Consider the following 24,470-nt stretch of genomic DNA (forward strand, 5'->3'; position numbering starts at 1 on the left):
AATTTGTAAACCTGAAATTATTTTTTGTTCATATAGTCATTAAGATCCAAAAGACTTGGACAGAGATTCAACGAGCCCAGGCATAGAGACTGAGTGTCAAGCGAGCAGGAGCGGTGAGGAAGGAGACTGCGAGAGCATAGATATAGATACTTTACACAAAGTACAGACAGTGCATCAAGACAATATACTGTACAAACAGTAGACAACGTACAAGTAAACAATGCAGACATGTAAACAGTGACTGCAGATGTGCGGAATAAATAAGAAATTAAGGTAGATGTTTCTATGAAATTAACAGTATTCGAAATGTTGCAAAAAGAAAAGCGATTTGTTTTGTAAAAAAATGAGAGATGATTTTTATTTTATACAAGAAAGGCATACGCGTCAAGTTTATCTTTTTGGATTGCACCATTTGAAAATATAAATTGGAAGTTAGTTTGGACAACTCCTGTTGGATATTGTATTACAAATAAAGTTAAAAAGATATCATTTAAAATTGTTCATAGGTTTTATCCAGTTAAATGAGTACTCTCTAAAGTACTTATTTAAGCATAAGCAGGATGATTTGTGCATTTTTTGTCGGGCTGAAAGGGAACCTTTGGTACATTTAGTTGTAAGGTGTGTGTTTGTGAAGTTGGTTTGGACGGACTTGCACAATTTTGTTTGTAGGCATTTAAAGGTGTTTTTTTTAGGTTTAAGGACTTTGATATTGTACTGTGTAAGATAATTTTTTTAAAAAAGCATTTATTGATAGCAAATTTATTAGTCTTTCTTAGTAAATTTCACATTCATAAAATCAAAATGGTCCAATAATACTCCCCTTTTTAGTACTTTTCAGATGGAGTTGAAATATTATTTAAATTCTATAAAAATGAAAAAAAAATGCTAAAGCAAGGAAAACATTTGATATATGTAAAAAATATAATTTACATCGTTACCTCTGGCAGTTAATTTTTTTTTCTGTCCGTGTTTTTTTCTTGTATCCATTTCTGCTCCTGTAGTTGTATTTGTAAATTATTTACACATTTAATAAAAATAAAAAAATGTCGGCTGTATACGTTACATTATAATATAACACAAATATCTATTCTGGACTATTTTTTTCAGATTATTTTTATTCGACTAATATTTTTGTGGTTCATAGCAACGGTCACTAAGGAAAGTTCATCTGATAACCCGGAAGTCCTCTGTTTGAACACGTTTCGCTTTCTGTGTTCAAACCCACGTGTTTACAGCGACTGCAGCTGCAGGAATTGTTTGTGTTTTTCAGATCGACTCTGAAAAAAATGGAGAATCTGTTGCTTAATCTGGAAACTGAGGTGCACTCTTTCATGGAGACTGTGCTTAGATCGATCGTGCACGAAGTTTCAGAAGTTTTCCGAAACCGGACAGATGATTCCGAGAAGTCGATTGAAGAAAAACTCCGCCGGATCTCCCAGGTTCTGGCGAGACGGGTCTTGATTAAAATCATGTCTGTCGACAATGTTTTCGGGGCCGAAATCGCGCAAATGAAGCAGGAAAACGAGCTTCACTGTTTCATGGGGGTTTTGCTCAAATCGTTTGTGTATGAAGTTTCAGAAGTTTTTCGAAACACGATGTCTGACTCCCAGGACTCGTTTCGAGACAAACTCCGCAGCGTCTCCCAGATCCTGGTGAGTCGGGCCGTGATTAATATCACACAGTGTGTGGAGGACAGTTTCGGGACAGAAATAACGCGAATGAAGGAAAACGAGACCTTTAAAATGCGATTGCAGTTGTGGGAGAAGGAGTCGGGAGCAGGAGATCAGGGAGGGACAGATCATGTTGGACTCATGCCTCCCTGTGAAATCACTGCAGAAACAAATGAAGAAACGGAGCCGTCGGGTAAGTGTAGTGACTTTTAATTAGTAACGTTTGTGTTTAAAAACGGTGTTTTTAACTTCCTCACTGTTGAAACTGTAGTGGAGAGATGCAGAGCGAAGTAGGAAAGGTTTGTGATGTTTCCGAGGGATTCTTTTCTGCGAACTAAACTAGTTGTGGTCTGGTTATATTCTCATTAATGTTATTGCTGTTCTTTAAATGTGGACATTAATATGTCGTCAATTGATACACTTTCTCCATGTGAAAGCCAATTTAGGAGACTTTGGAGTCTTGGAAATATGTTTGTGGGCAGATTATTTATCGACGTGGCGGTAACTATGCAGTGTTAATGTACCGCATTTTACAGCAGTGTCCAGTCAGCCAGTGTGTCTGTATTAACCCCTCTCTCAGTGCAGTGTTAATGTACTGGAGTGTCCAGTCAGTGTGTCTGTATGAACCCCTCTCTCTCAGTGCAGTGTTAATGTACTGGAGTGTCCAATCAGTGTGTCTGTATTAACCCCTCTCTCTCAGTGCAGTGTTAATGTACTGGAGTGTCCAGTCAGTGTGTCTGTATTAACCCCTCTCTCTCTCAGTGCAGTGTTAATGTACTGGAGTATCCAGTCAGTGTGTCTGTATTAACCCCTCTCTCAGTGCATTGTTAATGTACTGGAGTGTCCAGTCAGTGTGTCTATATTAACCCCTCTCTCAGTGCATTGTTAATGTACTGAAGTGTCCAGTCAGCCAGTGTGTCTGTATTAACCCCTCTCTCTCAGTGCAGTGTTAATGTACTGGAATGTCCAGTCAGTGTGTCTGTATGAACCCCTCTCTCTCTCAGTGCAGTGTTCATGTACTGGAGTGTCCAGTCAGTGTGTCTGTATTAACCCCTCTCTCTCAGTGCAGTGTTAATGTAATGGAGTGTCCAGTCAGTGTGTCTGTATTAACCCCTCTCTCTCTCAGTGCAGTGTTAATGTACTGGAGTGTCCAGTCAGTGTGTCTGTATTAACCCCCCTCCAGTGCAGTGTTAAATACTGGCAATTTAGACAGAACAAAAGTTTTCGCGAAATTACATCCCCGACTGTCCTCCGCTGCCCTTTTCAATTTTCTGGAGAGCACAAAAGAGTCTTACGAAAATTATTACAACTTTGTTCGGTCAGCTTCTCCTCCTAGACCCTGTTAATTGCTACGATGAGTTGCTTTGTGCTCTGTTTTGCCGTCTTCTGAATATAGTCTGAGGAATACCCAACGAAGACGTGATGTATCTGGTGTAGTAAAGCAGGCTTAATTATTATAGAACCACTAATGTCAAGACAGCGCTCACTTTCCCCCCACAATTGGAAACTAAAATATTATTTTTTACGGTTTTAAAACTTGCATATTTTATGTAAAACAAAATTACATAAATTTGACTACCTTCGGTTCGGGAACAAGTAAAGGTTTATTCCCTGCCGGAAAGAGAAGATACAACATTTCAGCTGTGGAAGAAGGTTTTGACGCCTGAAGAAGGCTCCACAGCCGAAATGTTGTTTCTTTTCTTCTCTTTTCAGCACAGGAATATACCTCTACTTGTTCCTTTGCAGCCTACGCATACTGATGCAGCTCCCTACGTGAACTACTTTAGGTATTCATGCTGTATGTATTATTTACATCTGTAGATTATGTATTACTTTCAGATTCATCCTGTTTGTGTTCTAGGTACAATGTTTTGACGTACAGATTTGATTTCGCCACCCCATTTTGGTGAATATAATATTGGTTAACCTGCAGTATATTTTGTAGATGGAATATTTAATAGTAGACGTATTCAATAGTACAAAGCTTTGCGGTTCAGCCTAGTTTGCATTGAAAGAAAGCGAATGAATGTTTTTCCTCCTACTGTCATTTGTGTACTGGGATAGTCGAGTTGAAATGTCTTTAGTAACACAAAGCCGCGGATAAACAGGGCGGTATCACCAAGTTTTTCCTTCTTTACTTTGCCCGTTTGGAGTCGAGTCTGCTCAACACGAATGAACACAACGCGTCACTCCCTTTTGGTTCAGGGATAGACGTGGTGAGATTCAAGTTCATCAGCCTGCGAATGGAGAAAGGATAAAAAACATATTTAAGAAATTCTGTCCACATGCACTCAGTCACTGCAAAAGCAGCAGCAACCACAGGAAGCGTTTTGACCCGCGTAACAAACTGGTGACGTCACTTGGCGGGGTGTCCCATGCCCCCCTTTTTGTAACGGTGCCTCTCAAATCCTCATGTACTTGAAGTCCACACTACTTACGCTGTGTCATGGAGGTGTGGACCTGGAGGAAGGGCTTAGGGTACAGTTTGAAAATTGGGACGTGTTCTTATAATGTTAGTGAATAGGCAGGACAAGTTACACCATGAATCAATAAAAAAATGTGTGTTGAATGTCTTATAAACCCTCTAACATTGACACAAGAGCAGGATTTGTGGCTTCTGCGGTTTGGAGCCTTGCATTGTCAAATGTGCTCATCTGTGTGACAGTGAACCCTTTCTCAGTCTGTCTGGGGGGTGGGGCTCAAGCTACTGTTCCTCGATTTAACATCTGATTCATCCTCACTACCAGATAAGGCTTAAGAGCTCATGCATTTAAAGTGAATATTTAACAGGTTGTGATATGTACAGTGGTGTGAAAAAGTGTTTGCCCCCTTCCTGATTTCATATTTTTTTGCATGTTTGTCACACTGAAATGTTTCAGATCATCAAACAAATTGAAATATTAGACAAATATAACACAAGTAAACACAAAATGCAGTTTTTAAATGAAGGTTTTTATAATTAAGGGAAAAAAAAGCCAAACGTACATGGCCTTGTGTGAAAAAGTGATTGCATTATACATTTGTATAAAAAATTTCAGATTAAAACAAAGATTTTGCATATTCTTTGTTGTATGTGTATATATATAGTTCAGCCACAGAACCAGGAGAATATGTCTCCTTCTTATAATAATTATTGTGGTTTTGTTTTTGTTACTGAGAGATCTTGCTACATAGTATATATATAAAACCATTTTCTGTTGCAATTCAAGGTTCTGGATCATACAAAAAATACGTTTCCTTGCTGAAAGTCTAACACACAAGAGAGAATGGTGATATACATAGAAAAATAGGTACCAGATGATAATTTGTAGCGGCTTCTTGAATATTTATCTCGCAAGAGACCCTTTTTTGTGGAAACTATCAGGTTTTGATTTACTATCATGTGAACTCTTGCTCTTAAGATGGTAAGAGATTGCATCTGGTATTGCATGTAATTAAATGGTAATTCTTTTATTTGCTCTGTTTCTCTGTTTCAAGTATATGCTCAGTAGAGGGGCAAAGTTTTGAGTAGTGTCGTGGGAATTTTCTCTAAACACTTAAACAAACGAGCAGATAGAGATTCTTCATTCGAATAGTAAGCTCCGTGAATTTGCCCCCCCTACAGACAGCACAAACAATGAAACTCACCTCATTCGTTAGTGCTGGGATTGTGCAGGTTTGTGCCGTTGAAAGTAGCGTTTTTGCTGCTTTCGTTCCCGAGATATAGCGCCTTGTTTTTCCGTTGATCACGTGACCATGCATGGTGACTTTGACCTCCAGTAACCCCGTCTGCCGAGTTCAAGCGCTCTGTTACCGGCGCAAGAGTAACAGTTCTGCAACTCTGTTCCTCTGTTTGCCCAGGTAGGGGGCGGTGGTGTATTTTGCATTTAATATCATTATCTTCTATGCGTTTGTGTGAACAGGAAAATTACATTTGTCTCCAATATCATACCCGTATCAGAAGAGTTTCAGGTGTAGCCTTAAAAAGCGACATTAGCAAACAATTGTATGTTCTTACAAAGAGGCTTTAACGAACAAGTCTTAATACCTCATAGCATTGTCCTTTTTTAAAAATCTGAAGAAGTAATCAGTTTTGTATTGCCTCCTTCTTAAATAAACATAGGCATCAAGGGACGTGTGAAGATTTTTATCTGTGTTTCTGGTCAGACCTTGTTATAGAATACAGCGTGAGGGCACACCTTGACCACTGAAGATACAGATTTGATTGTCTTTGTTAGATCATCAGATTTATCCAAGATGAAGTCATGTCTTTTGTAGTATGCAATGTAATGACCTAGGACATGTTTGCTGGCAGGTGGGCAGACCGCAGTGACACTTCTTAATTTGAAGGTCTTCCCATTTAATTCTAGGTTATGTGGAAAATCTGAAAGTTGACTCTCAAAGATATTTTGAGACTGGACAGTGTTTTCTTCATGACTCAGCCAATCTCCCATGTCACCAATTTGAGAGAGACATTTGGATTGGCTTAATTTAATTTGTTTCTGTACAGCCTCCTATAGCCCTGTTACTCCTCTTGCTCTCAGCGTATTCAAATCTACAGAAACAAATGGGATATTGTGTGACTCCACAATGGAGGGGACAACTTGGCGATGAGCGCCGACTCAGTGCTACCACACTAGGCACTGTTAAGAACACTTTTGCTATGATTTCTGAAATGTTACATTCAGCCCTCACTTGTTGTAGCCCTGACTATTTTCGTTGCACCAAAAATGTCCCTCAAAATTTTAGCTCTTAGAACATAAACATCTTTGTGCACACCTTTCTGTGCCAAATGTTTCACCAGTTGAAATATTTCTATGCTATCTACAGCCTGATTAACATAGCTGCTAGAAGTCCTGCTACCACAATAGGCACTGCATAGGCACTGACATCAAATGCACAAGAGTTCAGTACACTCCACTCACTTTTACTGGGGGCAGGTCTCTGCTGCTTCCATTCCTCATCAGAGCCACTACAGCCTTTTTCACAGGAATAGAACAATCTATGTTGTAACCACTCAGAACGAGGCACAAGATAAGAAGATGGTTTCCGTTTTTTAGGTGGTGCAGCAAGCCCTCTCCAATTTTCCAAACAACTCAGATTTGATGGATACACCAGTTCTTTGTCCTTTTTGAGCTCTGTCTGTTTTTCAGAACTCATAACAAGTGTTCCGCTCTGCTGTTCTAGAGAGCTGGATGTCTCTGCCTCACAGGTGGTAGCACTGATAACGGCCCTCTCACACTGCTGGGAAACACCATGAGCACCCATTGATATTCTCATACCTTCTATGGGTGCTAGGTGCTTCATAAGGAACCTGTCAACTCGCATTGGCAGAGTGTCATGCTTCAGCACTGATTGTATTAGGTTTTTGAAATCCGCCTCCTCATTGGCTGAACTTGCAGTGATGTTCACACTTTTGAAAAGTGGAACCATTAAGCCTATCCAGAGTGGGAGATAGCAAGCAAGCCTCGTGAGATGAGGAACAATCTCCGGTAGGAAATGCAGGTTATCTCTATCACCACTGTCCACAGCAAGCAACCTGCATTCTTCACAGATTTCTGTTTCCCAGTCTTTCAATGCTGTCGGGCATGCATCAAGGGTCCAGCTTGGCTCTTGGTCCCCAGTTGCACCTATTTTTTCTAGAATTTCATCAGAAGGAAAAACATTGTATCCTTGTGCTATTTTTTTGTTCTAGGTGTGAGGTTTTAAGTGTGATTTGATCTGTTATGCATGTATACATTGATTCTTTTTTACCTTTGCAGCCCTGCAGCACTTGGGTATATTCTTTTGTCAGGTTATGTCTGGCAGCACAGCCTGAATGTTAGTACTGTTAAGTTCCTACCCTCCTAACAGTGCCTGTGGGTGATGAATCCTGGAATGAAGGGCAAATATGTAGAATGAGTACTATGGTGCAACAACATACATTGTTTAAAATACAAAAAAACAAATCCTGTCCTCACATCGACTTTCGTAACCAAACAATGTGTAAAATGTTTAACAATGTCAGAATAACAATGAACAATGCAGAGCTTTAATCCAGTACATTTCCTTGGTCTCTTAAGTGTGGTAACAGTGTAACACACCAGATCATGCAATTTTATACCAACTCTGTACTTCCTTAATATACTCTGTTGTGTAAGGGGATAACTTAATAAAGCTCACAAAACTCATTTTATCCTGTTCTATGCTCTGTGAAGGCAGACCTTAATCTATTGTCAAGTGGTTTACTCTACTACATTTACTACAATAGTGGAATCACCAGTTTCGTGCCTGCTGCTTCTGGGACATGATACAATCAATGTAAACCGTGCAAACATTCCCAAAGATGCTCAGAACTTCACAGAGGCAGGTACTTCAACGTGCATTATAAACCCCTCTCCCTCTCTACAGGTAATCGAACAATAGAAAGGCAACAGCTCCTTAATAAGCTATTGCATGCAGTAGGTCTGATATCTACTTTCATACACAATTAAGAATTAACAATCAAAAATCACAAATATGTAGTGCATTACCTGGAATCGGACCGTTCAAGGTTTTAAAAAAATCAAGCAAATGATGAGTAGTTTAAATCCCCAGAAAGAAATAAGGATGAATGCAAAACACTGTATATTGCTTAGAACTGAAGTCTCAAACAACAAATCGTGGCGAGCTTTACACTTCTCTTTTGTTAACTCCATGATGTCACCCTTTAATCTTAGTGTTCATGTGATGGCCGAATCCCTAGCTAGACCCATGGCCCGGGTATTATGGGAAGTGTTTAATGCAAAGTATAGAGAAGTCCGATTAACACTCAAAAATGTAACAAAAAATGAATTTCACCAAACCTGGCTTAAACTGTGCTTCTTTCCAATTTTTACGTGATTTATAATAATATCCTTTCAGTTACATAGTGCTTCTCTGGAAACCCCAGTGAAAGCGCTCTACAGGTAATGGGGACTTCCCTCCACCGCGTAAATGAAAATAACTAAGTTTTTTACATTGTTATGGATTACAGTTTAAGTGCACATCAAAAAGTCTCTGTATATGTAGATAGAAATTGATAAATTAATATTTTTTAGACCCGCCTATTCACGTTAACTGCAATACCAAGGCCCATCACCACTTCTATCGTTTATGATATGTTTTTAAAGCATTGCCTTCACCACTTAATCATTTCAGCTTTCACATCAGCAATTTGTAACATGTCAGAGATTTTTTGGGGTTCAGTTCTCCTTGTAACACTTACAGAAACAAAACATTATAATTTAAATTCAGAAGTGTGACAAATCCTTTCAAGTTTCACTTGCATGTGTAGAAATATCATGATAACGACAAATGAAGCTTACTAATTTTTGTGGTATTCCCCGCGATATAAACAAGTTTCTCAAATATCTTTACTTTAAAATAAATTCATGGGAACGTCAACGTTGCATCATAATTACAGTATAGCATTTCTAGTTTGTAAAGTAACTTACGATTTGGAAGAAGAGGTCTTCGCCAGAGATGCAGATAATAAATCAAACATCAACTGCAAAGGCTGGGGTCAGCTGATCAAGAGATCACAATTGAAAGATCTGGTGGTCTTGAACTTGCGGTTTTGTATGGTGCCGACGACACAGTGACGTCACGGCCAGAAAAAGAAGGCGCTATATTAAAATGTAAAACATCCACCCCCACCCGACCAGACAGAGTCGGAAAACAAATTGCATTCATTGTTTTCATCACATCCAGTAATTTAAGTACTGAGTGTGTTGGTACCTGTAAATGTCCTTGTAGTCATATTTGTGTATTCAGAGGTCAAGGTGTGCCCTCATGCTGTATTCTACACCAAGGACTGCCTAGAAACACAGATAAAAGAACTGTGAGCTAATCGTTTCATGTTTGCGCATAAGACCCCTGTAAATACAAACACTTGGATAATGCCAGTTTTTCAGAGAACCTAGATATATGTTCACTTCTGTTCTGTGAAAATAAAAATATTTTCCAATATTGCCGCGGTGTTCATGTGTGAGATGGTAAGACTCTTGTTTCTCGGATGTGTTATGAACTTGTGTAAACTTTGTACATAGTGCCCCTTAAAAAAAAAAAGTCCTGAAGTCCTGGTTCCTTTTCACTTTGGCTTTGCATAAAAAAGAGCAACAATGGTTCAGAATGTTCCAAATTCAAATCTTTTTAAATACGTGGCTCGACAGACAGGTTGAATCTTCACACGTCCCTTGATGCCTATGTTTATTTAAGAAGGAGACAATGCGAAACTGATTACTTCTTATGATTTTTAAAAAAGGTCACCGCTATGAGGTATTAAGACTTGTTTGTTAAAGCCTCTTTGTAAGAACATACAATTGTTTGCTAATGTCGCTTTTTAAGGCTACACTTGAAACTCTTCTAATTCGGGTATGATATTGGAGACAAATTTAATTTTCCTGTTCACACAAACGCATAGAAGATAATGATATTAAATGCAAAATCCACCGCCGCCCCCTACCTGGGCAAACAGAGGAACAAAATTGCAGAATTGTTACTCTCCCGCTGGTAACGGAGTGCTTGAACTCGGCAGACGGGGTTACTGGAGGTCCAAGTCACCGTGCATGGTCACGTGATCACCGGAAAAACAAGGCGCTCTATCTCGGGAATGAAAGCAGCACAAACGCTACTTTCAACAGCACAAACACAGCACTAACGATTGAGACCGGTCCGGTTCCCCTAGAACGTTGTAGGGGGGCTGAGTGACGTCACCCCCTGAAAAAGAAGATGTTATATCTAAGGAACGAAAGTAGCTGGGAAGTTACTTTCAATGGCACAAACCGCCACAAATGCAGCACTAACGAATGAGACCGGTCTGGTTCCGCTACGATCTTGTAGTGGGGCTGAGTGATGTCACGACCCCGAAAAAACAAGGCTCTATATCTCGGAATTGAAAGCAGCACAAATGCTACTTTTAACGGCACAAACGTAACACTAACGAATGAGATGAGTTTAATCATTTGTGCTGTCTGTAGAGGGGCCAACTTCACGGAGCCAATTAACCCCACTCTCTCAGTGCAGTGATAATGTACTGTAGCGTTTGGTCAGTGTGTCTGTATGAACCCCCCTCTCTCTCAGTGCAATGTTAATGTACTGGAGTGTCCAGTCAGTGTGTCTGTATGAATCCCTCACTCTCAGTGTAGTGTAAATGTACTGTAGTGTGCAGTCAGTGTGTCTGTATTATGTAAATGTAATGTATTATTATTATTTCTGTATTCTTACTTTTTACACAGTAATTAGGTTTCTGACAAAGCTTGTATATCTAAAATCACGTATTATCAGAAACCCACTTAAACTCTATTATTCCTCTATGCTTAAACAACCCAAATTGATTGCGAGAATACTAGATGTGTGTTTGTGTAGCTTAAAGCTTACAGCTTTAGCTTGAAGCTTTTAAGATCACATGGCCTCAGCTATCATTACTATGTTAATGTTACTCATATATACATCCATACCAAACCTTATGCTGATGTGGCTGTCTCTATTCTAATTGCATCTCTGACATAAGAACTTAACTGTGACAAGACTGAAGCCATGCTTATTGGCACCACCCATCAACTTTGTAAAATCAGTGTGAAACCCTATCTGTAGATGATCTTGTACTTGAGCTTCAGTCTAAATTGAAAAACATGGAGATGATATTTGACGTTCGACCCACATGTGCAGCATGTTGTCAGAACATCTTTCATTCACCTCATAAATATTGCTCGACAACGCCCTGTGTTATCACTAACTGTGACTGAAAAATTTTGTCTTCTCCCAAATTGACTACTGTAATGCTCTACTCTCTGGGGTTTCTAAATCCACATTGAACAAACTGCAGTATGTCCAAAATTCAGCAGCCAGAATCCTGACCAGGTCTAGTACAAATGATCACATTACTCCTATCCTGGAGTCCTTGCACTGGCTTCCTGTCAAGTTTCATATCCACTTAAAAATCTTCCTGCTCACCTATAAGACTCCATGTCTTGGCTTGGCACCTCCATACTGGTCTGATATTATCACCCTACTCCCTACCTTGCAATCTTCGCTCTTCTAATTGTGTTCAACTATTTGTTCCCCAGTCTGTCTACACTCTATGGGTGACATGGCCTTCTCCTGTTATGCCCCCAAGCTCTGGAACTCTCTCCCCAAGGATATCAGAGAGTCACCTTCTCTAAACTCCAAATCCAGACTCAAAAACTTTTTCTTCAGAAGAGCCTTTATTTAACTGTTCTGTACCCCTCTGTTCCTACTGTACTTAGTACCACTGTCTACTGTCTCCTTTAACTGTGTATTCTCATCGTGCTAATTTTCTGTATTTTTTGTAATTGGCATTCTGTAAAATGCTTTGAGAAGCCACCTCTAAAGGTATAAAACTATAAAATAGTTTTTTCTTATAAAGGTCGTGTCTTCTTGTCCTGTGTTTACAGGCTCAGAGGCCAGTGTTCTTTCCGATGCTGGGGAAAGGGCTCTCCTTGAACAGCAGGAGGAGTGGGGCTCCAGTCTGATGCAGGAGACAGAGCTCACTGCCGCAGCAGGGAAAGAGGCACTTAGTGAGCAGCACACAGACAGCAGACAGAGTGTGAAGGATCTGGACTCTGTGCCCATGATGAAGACGGAGCCTGAGAGTGAGACACCTGGGCTCTTAGTATGTGATGATTTTACAGAGAAGATGAATAATCTGGACACAATCAATATTACACAAAGTTGTAATGAACTGGGCTGTGTCTCTGTACAAGAGCACAGTGAAGAACTGGATGTTTTAAATCTTACAGAGCAGGATATGGATCCCAAGTTGATTGACCCTGCAGAGCAGCAGACTGATGTCCCTGGTGAAGAGAACAGTACTGAGTTACAGCACCGAGAGGAGAGTCAGTACAGGGAGGAGCAACAGCAGGTCCTACAGGGCTTGATAATAATTAGGCCTTGTTCTGTTCAAGTGGAGAGCCTGTCACTGCAGAGTCTAAAACAATCATATGATCCCTTAGTATCTGACGACTTTACACACAGGTTTAATAATCTGGTTACTGAGAAAATCGTTGAAAGTTTTAATGAACTGGAGAGTATGTCTGTTCTTGGGCAAAGAGAGGAACAGCTGAATGAACTGGGTGGTTTTAGTCTCAGAGAGCTGGGGATGGAGTCCCAGATGATTCACACTGCTGAGCAGCACACTGAAGGACACGATGGAGAAAACAAATCTCAGTTTCAGCACACAGAGCAAGACCATTCCATGGAGCATTTGCAGAATAAGAGACCCCAGCATGATCACAGGATGAGGAAGAATCACTCAAGGCCTTGCTCAGATGGAGTGGACAAACTGCCATTATGGCACAGGGAGAAGCAGCGTTTCTGTCAGTCTAGCATTTCAAAACCCTACCAGCACCTTCACACAGGAGAGAGACCGTTCAGCTGTAGTCAGTGTGGGAAGAGTTTTATTCTATCACATGACTTAAAAAGGCACCAGCGCATTCACACAGGAGAGAGACCGTTCAGTTGCAGTCAGTGTGGGAAGAGTTTTAGTCAATCAACTAACTTAAAAACCCACCAGCGCATTCATACAGGAGAGAGACCGTTCAGCTGCAGTCAGTGTGGGAAGAGTTTTAGTCAGTCAAGTAGCTTAATTATCCACCAGCGCATTCACACAGGAGAGAGACCGTTCAGCTGCAGTCAGTGTGGGAAGAGTTTTAGTCAGTCAAGTACCTTAATAACCCACCAGCGCATTCATACAGGAGAGAGACTGTTCAGCTGCAGTCAGTGTGGGAAGAGTTTTAGTCAGTCAAGTAAGTTAGTAACCCACCAGCACATTCACATAGGAGAGAGACCGTTCAGCTGCAGTCAGTGTGGGAAGAGTTTTAGTCAGTCAAGTAGCTTAATTATCCACGAGCGCATTCACACAGGAGAGAGACCGTTCAGCTGCAGTCAGTGTGGGAAGAGTTTAAGTCAGTCAAGTAGCTTAATAACCCACCAGCGCATTCATACAGGAGAGAGACTGTTCAGCTGCAGTCAGTGTGGGAAGAGTTTTAGTCAGTCAAGTAAGTTAGTAACCCACCAGCACATTCACATAGGAGAGAGACCGTTCAGCTGCAGTCAGTGTGGGAAGAGTTTTAGTCAGTCAAGTAGCTTAATTATCCACGAGCGCATTCACACAGGAGAGAGACCGTTCAGCTGCAGTCAGTGTGGGAAGAGTTTAAGTCAGTCAAGTAGCTTAAAAAGGCACCAGCACATTCACACAGGAGGGAGACCATTCAGCTGCAGTCAGTGTGGGAAGAGTTTTAGTCAGTCAAGTAGCTTAATTATCCACCAGCGCATTCACACAGGAGAGAGACCGTTCAGCTGCAGTCAGTGTGGGAAGAGTTTTAGTCAGTCAAGTAAGTTAGTAACCCACCAGCACATTCACATAGGAGAGAGACCGTTCAGCTGCAGTCAGTGTGGGAAGAGTTTTAGTCAGTCAAGTAGCTTAATTATCCACGAGCGCATTCACACAGGAGAGAGACCGTTCAGCTGCAGTCAGTGTGGGAAGAGTTTAAGTCAGTCAAGTAGCTTAAAAAGGCACCAGCACATTCACACAGGAGGGAGACCATTCAGCTGCAGTCAGTGTGGGAAGAGTTTTAGTCAGTCAAGTAGCTTAATTATCCACCAGCGCATTCACACAGGAGAGAGACCTTTCAGTTGCAGTCAGTGTGGGAAGAGTTTTAGTAAGTCAAGTCACTTAAAAAGGCACCAGCACATTCACACAGGAGAGAGACCATTCAGCTGCAGTCAGTGTGGGAAGAGTTTTAGTCGGTCAAGTAACTTAGTAACCCACCAGCGCATTCACACAGGAGACAGACCGTTCAGCTGCAGTCAGTGTGGGAAGAGTTTTAGTCAAATAAGCCACTTACAATCACACCAGCGCATTCACACAGGAGAGAGACCTTTCAGCTGCAGTCAGTGTGGGAAGAGTTTTAGTTGGTCAAGTGACTTAAAAAGGCACCAGCGCATTCACACAGGAGAGAGACCGTTCAGCTGCAGTCAGTGTGGGAAGAGTTTTAGTCGGTCAAGTGACTTAATAACCCACCAGCGCATTCACACAGGAGAGAGACCATTGTAGCGGCAAGGTTACTCTCTCCCTCATCTCAAGTGGTGCTTGATAGAGAGAGGCCATTCCATTTGGTTCACATTTAAGGTGTTTTTCTAGCTGATAAGAGTGTTCTGATAAGGAACAACTCCCAAAGTTGAGACACGTGAATGGTCATCGCTGGTGCCTCACTCTCTGGGAGATTCCAAGGGAGAGTCTCATCCCAGAGTTCATGGTTACTCATCCTCACACGGGGCAACAATAAATGTAGGCATCCTCTCACGAGGCACCAATAACTGTAGGGGTTTGTGCATTTACTGGGACAATTGTTAATTGTAGCAGTAAGTCACAAAATGATTCTTGAATGCCCATGGAACTTTCAACCAATGAGCGAACGTAGTACCTCCAGGTAAAACTCCAGCTCCTCCTGGACATCCTCAGACTCAGCTCAGACAGTCACGTAACGGCCAGTATGTCCCAGTGCCAGGACTTTTCCTTGTTCTAAGAGTTGAGAACGGAGGTTGCCAGCGCGTAACCAAAGGATCCACCCGAGGTTAGCCCAGCATCAAGCCTTGTGAACCCACCGTGAACGCTCACCTGATCAATGAGTGAACTACGGTCGGAACTGTGGACAGCTGAATATCAGTATTCAGGACTCGCGCTACATCGGGAACGAACCGGTCTTCGTCCTGTCTAAAAATTGTGCAAACTCTGCTAGTTTCAGCCAACACTAACTAGCCGGTCTTCAGAGAGCATCAGCAGCGCACTGCAGCAGAAATCTCTCCCTCCTTATCCTTCTCTCACGTCGAACCAGCACTGCCTTGCACCGGGCCAGAGAGCGCCGATTGGACACGGCAACAGCCTGCCACTGCTTCTTTGTATCCGCGGGAGATCTGAATCCCCATAGAGCAGATGAGTATTCAACTTTCTGCATTACAGCTCGAGAATTCAATTGTTACCTTAACCTGAGTTGATAGCAGTGCCTCGTGAGAGGATGCCTATAGAGTGAAGGACAGGAACATGTAAGATGATTAATATACATTAATATACCCATCCACTCGATTCAGGGTTGTGGTGGAACTGGAACAATCCTGACAAGCAGTGGGTGCAAAGGAGAGTATCGCCCATAATGTGACACCAGTCCTCCTGCAGCACCCAGGGGTGGTAAAGAACATGACAGTAAGAATACTTTCAAACAACAAAAAGAGTAAATTACATATATATGGGATTTTTACAGTTTGGTGTATTCATTTTTATTTTCTCACTATTGCAGGTCGAGGTATGGATGCAAAGAAAGTGTTGTGTCAACACGTGGGCACAAAAATGGTAATAATTGCTTTTAAAGAGCACAAAACCTCAAACAGCAGCTATTTTCCTTTGCATTGAGTGAAGAAGAGGAACATGTAAGTTGATGGCTACATTAATATACCCATCCACTCGATTCAGGGTTGTGTTGGAACTGGAACAGTCCTGGCAAGCAGTGGGTGCAAAGCACTATCGCAGATCATGTGACACCAGTCCATAACAGGACTCACTCACACCATGGCCAATTTTCATAGAAGCCCATTAAAACCCATTTCAATACAGAACAACAGACCTCCACCTCCATAGCTTCCATGTTGTACAGTATTTTGAGAAAATCTGGAATGTACCTTTCTTGCATTTTATTTGTGTTTTATCAGATGTTTAATCTTAAACTAAGCTGTAATGCCCAGGTCAGCAGCTGTAAAGGGAGACAGAAGTTTTTCATTTCATCTGTGGGAAAGCCAATTCACAGTCCTTCCAAAGACTTGAGAAGACTGCATGAGAAGTAAGCAGAATAATATATTACTTTAATTTCTGTGGTGTCATGCCCCACACTCTACCTCGGGAATGCCGTTCTATCCCTGTCACACCCCACACTCTCCCTCGCAAACGCTGTTGCATTCCCAGAACCGCTGTTTCATAATCTCATCCCTGATTGAATCCATCACATTCTCACATGCACCAGATTCCTCAAATTCTCACTCCCTAACCAATTATACAATCACACCCCTTTCCTTTCAGTATTTAAACTCCCCTCACACACACATCCCTACGCTCACTATTGAGAAGCCTCTTGTAGTATTCTCCAGTGCGTGTTTCCAAGCCTTTTGACTGATCTCCTGTTATGAATCTTCTGGCTCCGCCTTTTGACCTCGCTTTCTGGATTTTGTCTTTTGGATTGTTTTTGGATATCTCTCGTTACCGGACCCTTTGCCTCCCTTAACGACCCAGCCTTTGGATTTCGTCTTTGGATCGTCCCTTTGCTACTTTGTGTTCTGTGGGATTCCGGTCACGCATAAGGATCCTCCAGTTCTTTACCTATAGGTTCCCTGACACAGACGAGGGGAGTTCTGGTGTCCGTGTGGCGGCGCAGCTGGTAAAAACGCTCCCTGTGCTGTGTGAGTTGGGGGCTGCTGGTGTTTCCGAGAGAAACGGGCTGTTTGTGTGGGAAGATGCTCTTTCCTCAGGAGGGGAAAAGTCTGTATGGGGCTCAGCTGGAAGAACCGAGCGGGAAGGAAAGTTATGGAAGTGCGCGTCTCCTCTTCATCTGCTTCAGTCCCAGTTACTGCGACACCAGGACAGAACAGGAGTGACAAGCGAGTCTTCTTTTGTACACGGGGTATTAGAGGCGTTTTTAGGAAACAGCACAGAGAGAGAGAAAAGGACACCAGTGGGAGAGAGTCCTGAGGCTGATTGATGAATCTCTCAGTTCTTGTCTTGATCCAAGTTGTACCCCGTCCCAGTTTAAACTGGTTTACAATGTGGGATTTCTGCACTGACACGACCCTACATGTGTCTCCACAGGAGATGGGAGTCCTGTAACGTGTTTTTAGACAGAAACCCGCCAAAACAGACACATTAGAAGTGACCTGGAGAAGAGGTCAGAGCGGGGACAGTTTCTGGACGACTATAAAAACCGGAACTTCGTTTTTTATTGCCACACTTTCTGATTAAAGTGTCCCGTTACTTCAATCTCAAGAAAACTATTTAAAATTTCCAGAAATGGATTAGTCGGGTGATGTCCCATTTTATTAGAAAGAGATTTGATCTCCTGACTGTTACTCTTACTAATATAATACTGTCTGTGTTGTTATCAGTTACAGTTACTCCGACATCGGGACTCATTACAGCTCATGACATTAATTACAATTAATTAACTCTTTATCCTGAGTGTCTTCAGTCGTTAACAGAGGTCCGTCCAGTTTCTATGCGCTGTATCCAGTACAGGGTCGCGTCTTTCACACTAATGAAATGTAAAGAATGAAAACACATTGAAACAAGCAGTAAAACGGGGGAATTTATTAAAATGAGACTGTATTAAATTACGAGCGACCCAGTGGGCAAAAGATGTATAATATACGTCTATTAAACGCATACCTTAGACATATAAATGTGGTTCGCAATTCGTCTAGAATTAAATATACGTCTATCGTTATACGTCAATTATACATCTATGATTATATGTTCATTATACGTAAATGGTTGGAGTTCTATTATACGGATAAATTTAGAGGACTATTATACATCAGAGATAGGTTTTATAGGTGTAGAAACTTGTAAACCAAGAAATGATTTGGTTTAGAAACTTATTCTGAAAATACACATTCACACCTGAAAAATATGTATTTCAAATTATACATTGTATACAATCAATCAACAATCAACATATGGGCAATAATCATAAAAAAACACAACTAGTCTTAAACTTCAGCTACAAATTCTGGTAACATCAATATACAGTATAGTAATGACAAACACAAACTAATTACATTAACACACTAACTCAAAACCACATTTTGATTCAAATATAAATTTTAAAATGTAAAACTTCTATATTTCCAGGAAAAAAAAATATTACAATGGAAGTTAAGACGATTTTTTTCCACCATTTGCAAACCCTGTCTAATTGTCCTAACAGTTAGAACCAGAAACCTATTATTTTCAGTGTCCAGATCTCCTGATTCCCTGCCTTGCATATGCATTCTTCAAGTAACACATTGCGTGCTCCTTTATTTCTTTTTCTGTTGATGTAGGGTGGGACTTCAGCACCGCAGCTAGGAGAAAATTATATAATATTACTATTCAAATAAATGATGATTATATCTTCTTGAGTATAATCTCAAAAATGAACCATTAAGGTTTACTAAGCTCAAAGCTGAAATAAACTGATAAAATTTGGCTTGCATCATAGCAGTTGAGCAATAAAGTCTGTCCTAATTAAAGAGTACCCAAAGTTTGAAAGTACAACATAGAATAGGAGTACCTTTAATTACTGTATAAAGATTTGTGTCTCCCAGGCCACTCTTTTGTTGTTTATCTTTTCGGTTTGTGCCAGGGAAAGTGAATTCTGTCATCAGTTCATTTGTCATAAGTCTGAAAACCAAATTCTCACTGAGTTTAGACATTTTTTCAAGTGAGTTTCCATTCAACATTTATTTACTCAAATATTTAGGATCAAATGTAGTACTGTAACCCTTATATTTTAAAAGACAATTTTGCAGTTTTACACCTTGCACATTCAGTGGTTAACACATAGGTATCTATAAGCTCAATTCTGTGGACATTTTAACTCGATCAAAGTAAAAATGTAATGTAAAAACATTTTTAAAAAATCAATAAGCAATACCTTGACAAGACTGTGAACACACTCTCTGACATCACTGCCACCTACTCTCCGAAGTTGGTTTATCTGGAAATAATATTATATTAGAAATAATATTAGAAGCTACTAGATCTTCATTAATCAACTAATCAGACATACCCATTTACACATTCAATGGAACAAACACATTTTCACGTATTAACTGCACTTTTTTTGCAGTATTTTCTCAGTCTATAAATACAAAGTGACCATTTTCAAAGTAAAAAAAATTGTAGTAACTTTTTAGAACATGAAAACACTTTATTTTGCCATTAAAGGATAAGCAAGATTATACATTATAAACTAAAAATATGAACGTATGCCAGAGATGGATCATTAATCAGATGTAGGCTATAAAATTATGACCTATCTGAAACCTAGAACATTAGTAGTGAATATTTTCTACACCACAGTGAGAATATAATATCATACCAGCAGGTTTTGATTGTCCATGCTGTCAAGTGCTTGCTCGTATGCACAGAACTCTTCCATTGTGGGTAGCCTCCTGATGTGGAATTGGGAGTCTACCGGTTCTGTGGACATACCCAAATGCCTCAATTCATCCCTCATCTCTATCAGGAGGCCCAATACCCACTTCTGAAACTCCTGAAATTATTTACATTTATATCAGCATTTAAAAGGAATTAGGTTAGGATTTTCTTACACTATTGTCACATTAGCATAACTGTAGTGTTGCTAATGTGCTACATGCAATTTATACATACTTATAAAAAAAGTATTTAGACATACTTTTTGACAGTCTTCCAGGATCATTTCTGCCATCTGGCCAATCCTGGTTGGATACTAGAAATTAAAAAGTTAACAATAATCTCATACTAAACAAATCTATCATTTGCAGAGGGATCATAAACTATTCTTAAATTTAATAATTTAATTAATATGATACAAGTAATGAACTAAGTACTGAGGAGGCATGGTGACTCTGGGGTTCGGTTGAAGACTTTGGTCTTATAACTTGCTTAGGGCTTCGAACTTTGCGTGGTGAGGTCCCAGTTTGGACTACCTGGGCTGTTAATATAATATTGCAGATTAATTTAATATTTAAGCATGGACGTAAAATGTTCACCAGTCCAATAATCTTTGAATATAATTCGCTTATGGTAGACAGTTCTCCAGACTTAGGAAAGTACAGTGACATAACCTCAGACGTAAAAAAAAAAAATTAACTTGTGAATTTCATCTCAATTTCATAGAGTAATTAGATGTAGGCAAAAAATGTAGTAATAACTTCAGGAATGTTGAAGCCAGAACTCAGCACCGTTTTCTTCCTTGGGGAAGTTCTCACCTTTCATGGTTGGGCTTCAATAACATAAAGAATGGTGTTAACTTGTCTTTAAATATGATTGATGATGGTTATCTTCTAAGGACATTAAGAAAACATTTTAACTTTGATTGCAATAACCTACCTTTAAGCATACTTGAACAGCTGAGTGAGGTTTGGGAGACTCTCTTCCTAGGAGAGAACCTCAGTTTGGGGGGTAGCACTGGCAGCTTCAGTGGCTTCTTCTTTTCTAAACAGAAAAGATATGGCAGTAAAATATTTCATATCAAATTAAATTATTTAATCAACTTGATCTGTAACTTTTTACAATAAATTAATTTCCTTTATTTTGGGAACTTTGAAGGCAGAGAAATGGACGTACTTGGAGTACCAGGATCAGAATCAAAGTCTGTAATATAATAGAAAATTATAATATTTCAATATAATACTGAAAACTAGTTTAACATAGCTAACCAAAAGTCTTAGCAATTTCCATGATCAACAAATCTGATAAGATTTTTAACATTTTCATACAGAACACCTTTCAAAATGACTTATTTTAAAGGGTTGTAAAAAAAATCAATAACAAGGTACAAGCTAAATGAGGCATCAGTTGATATTAATAACTGGTTAAAAATATAGCTATTGAGATTGTTACTTTTACATACCATCAACGTAATCGGAGAACACCCGCTTCTTACTTTTGCGTTTTGGATTGGGTGTCTCATCCTCGTCTTCACCATCTGTAACAGAGGTGGTTAAATCAAAGTGATCACACTCTGATTTCTTGTCTACAAATAATTATATTTACATTATGTATGATCAAATATGAAAAAGGTATTGTTGCACTAATACATGTACATAGACAGTTACTGTAAATATTCAATCGGAATTTATAAGAATTAACAGGAATTTGCTCTTTTTTTCAAAGAAAGCTATACCTGATGTATGTTTAACTTTAATGACCTTGAAGGTAACCCAAGTATCTTTATTAGGGTTGGCCTTCTCTTTGTATAGTTTTGTGGCCTGCTTTGGATCATTCGGCCACCACACATACTCTCTTCGGGCATCCACCCAGTTTGAGGGCAAGACTCCCTCAACCTCCCCCTCTTGCTCTATCCAAACAGCGCGTGTCCACATCACCTGAAACAGACATACACATTTTAATTTTGAGTCTTAATTCAGATTGCGGTGCTGATTACTACACTTGTGTTCGCTTATAATGATTATACTCAATGAAACACATAATTCAATAATAAACATTCTGCTTTATTTATACATTTGTAGTTAGATGGTATTCACTACATGCAATTCCTCACAAACTTTAAAATTAAAACTTAACCATGAGAAAAGAGCAGACAGAAGCATCCTGTGTGAATAAAAGTTGCAACTTCTTCATGGAACAGGATTATGTTCTATGCCATGTAGAAAAGGGAAAAGGACATAACCAGCACCATATGGGAGACACACTACTTTTCTGTGCAGCTCTTTTACAGAGAGGAATTTCTCCCTTGCATGCACCTCCAGACTATTAACATATACAATATTAAGCAGTTTTGACTCACATGGTTCAGTGAAGAAGTTACAAGTCTGAGTCTGTCATACAACATCACATAGAAGACTTCTGTCTGCTCTTTTCTCCTTCACAAATGCAAAGCCCTCATTATCCAACAGGAAACAACAGTCTTTTTGTCTTGACGAAATCTACATCCGTGAACCATATGCTTCACAGTTGCTCTGAACTCTTTCCTTCTCCTTCATTCTCTTTACTACTTGAGCTATAGGGTTATGACTGTTCTGCACTAGTTTCATCAAGGACTGTAAAAAGTTTTCAAATGGGAATGCAGATACAGAATTTAAGGAACAATTAAATTGTACCACATCCTGATGTAGATGTCTCAAACTGTGCACATTATATAAAACAAATGTTGGTCTATACAAATGCTGAGAATTGTCAACAAAGGTATCAAACAGTTTTTGGGCATAGTTGAAATAGACATTTCTCTTTCTTTCGTCCGAGTCCAACATAATGGAAAAAGCAACTGTTAGCATCAGAAAATGGGTGTATAGTTCCTTTGATACAACATTACGAAGCACAATGGGGCCTGTATACAAAATGAACTGGCGGAACTCTGTAGCCCTCCATCTGTCAAGCTCTGAGAGGGATCTTGGCTGTCTAGCAAATTCCCCAGGCATCTTTCCGCTAAGAATTTTCAAATTATCAGAAATTTCTTTCCTCTGCCTGACAGACAGTCGACATTTACGTGGTCCTTGCTTTAAGAAAATAAGAATTCTTTTGCCAACACCAAGACAAGCTAGATGCATGTAGTCAAGGGAGAATTGGCTTATGCACCCAGTTCCAGCAGCAGCTAAGGGAGAAAGTCTTTGTTGGTGTTCCTTGTACTCAAAGTTCTTGAATTGTTCATCTGTACGATCATTACATGCCTCTTCCCCTGTGAAAACAGCTCTTCCCTCCCAGCTCCCTTTAATTTTGCATCTTTCGCAGCCAAAGTACAAATTGTGTCCTTTGCAGCATTTCAGATATGAGCGTGCAGGAGCATCACATATAAAAGCCTTCACAGTAACATTAAATACTCTATCTTCAAAGTGAATGCCATTATTGGTGAGTAACTTTAACTCCTCTAAAAAGTCACTCACATAATCATCAACTGATTCAGGCTTGGACCCTCCACAAAATAATGCTACAATGAAAGGCTGGAATTGGTGAAAAGAGCACAAAACAGGCCAAAATTGCACAGATGTAGATTTGAAGAGAGGAACTCCATCAACATTGATACACAGGTCTACAGAATGCATGCCTTCTTGGAATGTTTTAGAAGAAGATATGTTTTTCAGGATTCCTTTCTTTTATCCAAAGTAAATGTACTGACCACCACATTTATCACTGATTTGCACTTTATTAGGTGTTTGTAGGAGAGTCCTGCAATCCTTTGGAAGCTTGTGCCCCTGACGTCTCAATATCTCCAATAAATCATTGAAACACTGTCTTTTACAACCATGCTTTGCAGACCAAGCTACAAGTTCGGTAGATAGATTTGGCCTTGCTGGGTCAGTCTGTACCTCATCTACAAGGTCAGTAGATTCAGTACTGGGGTCAGTTACATCATATTCATCAGAGTCAGAAATTTCAACCTCATTCAAGATTTCTTCTTCAGAAGTAATAACTTCTTCAGTGTACCCATAGTCATTTGAATCCTGATGTGTAATGTCATCACTGACACAAGCACCCATATCACCAGACGATTGTTCCACTTTCTCGTCCTTGGTGTCATCTATGTTAAAACTGTCATCTTGATCATCACTGCTGGATTCTGCAAGAGCATTTAGCTCTGCACGTCGCTTCCTCCATCGGGATAAATAGTCCTTTGACATAAAGTCTGATTTGGTGTGCCCCCTGCGTGCTGATGTGCACCTACAGATAGTTGTAACACATGCAAATAAACAGTAAACAGTAAATAAACAGTGACTGTTGTATGTAAGGTACTATAAGGACGATGGAATATAAAAGGAAATGGTATCATCTTTTCTTAAGAAAATAAAAATAGAAATGTCATTCAAAGAAATCAACATTTAATTACATTTTTTCAGGCAGGTGGCAAGACCCCCTCATGAAACCCAGTATGCAAAGCTGTGTAAATAATTACATACAGCACTGTTGCACATTTTAGACCGTACCGTATGCTCGGTAATTTCCGGCAATTCCTGTCATCAGTTTTATTTTTGGGATTTTAACAGAGATTTTCTACTGTTTACATTTATATAATCTAATTTGATTAAAAGAACAAAATGACTGCGATTAAAATGTTGTTA

The 24,470-nt window shown here is 39.9% G+C and overlaps 2 protein-coding genes across 2 annotated transcripts in view; one reads left to right on the plus strand and one right to left on the minus strand.

Moving 5' to 3' along the window:
• LOC148826073 (uncharacterized) overlaps positions 1–24,470 on the minus strand; it is a 588,722-nt gene that overhangs the window by 55,064 nt on the left and 509,188 nt on the right. The gene's annotated exons all lie outside the window — the stretch shown is intronic.
• On the plus strand, positions 1,287–14,724 carry LOC148826077 (uncharacterized). The gene is made up of 3 exons (XM_088926256.1): positions 1,287–1,863; positions 12,065–13,418; positions 14,175–14,724. The coding sequence occupies exons 1-3, from the start codon at positions 1,287–1,289 to the stop codon at positions 14,722–14,724; spliced, it is 2,481 nt and encodes an 826-aa protein (XP_088782382.1).

Source organism: Atractosteus spatula, chromosome 10 (genome assembly GCF_055471065.1).
Source record: "Atractosteus spatula isolate fAtrSpa1 chromosome 10, fAtrSpa1.hap1, whole genome shotgun sequence".
In the NCBI taxonomy this organism is placed as follows: Eukaryota; Metazoa; Chordata; class Actinopteri; order Semionotiformes; family Lepisosteidae; genus Atractosteus; species Atractosteus spatula.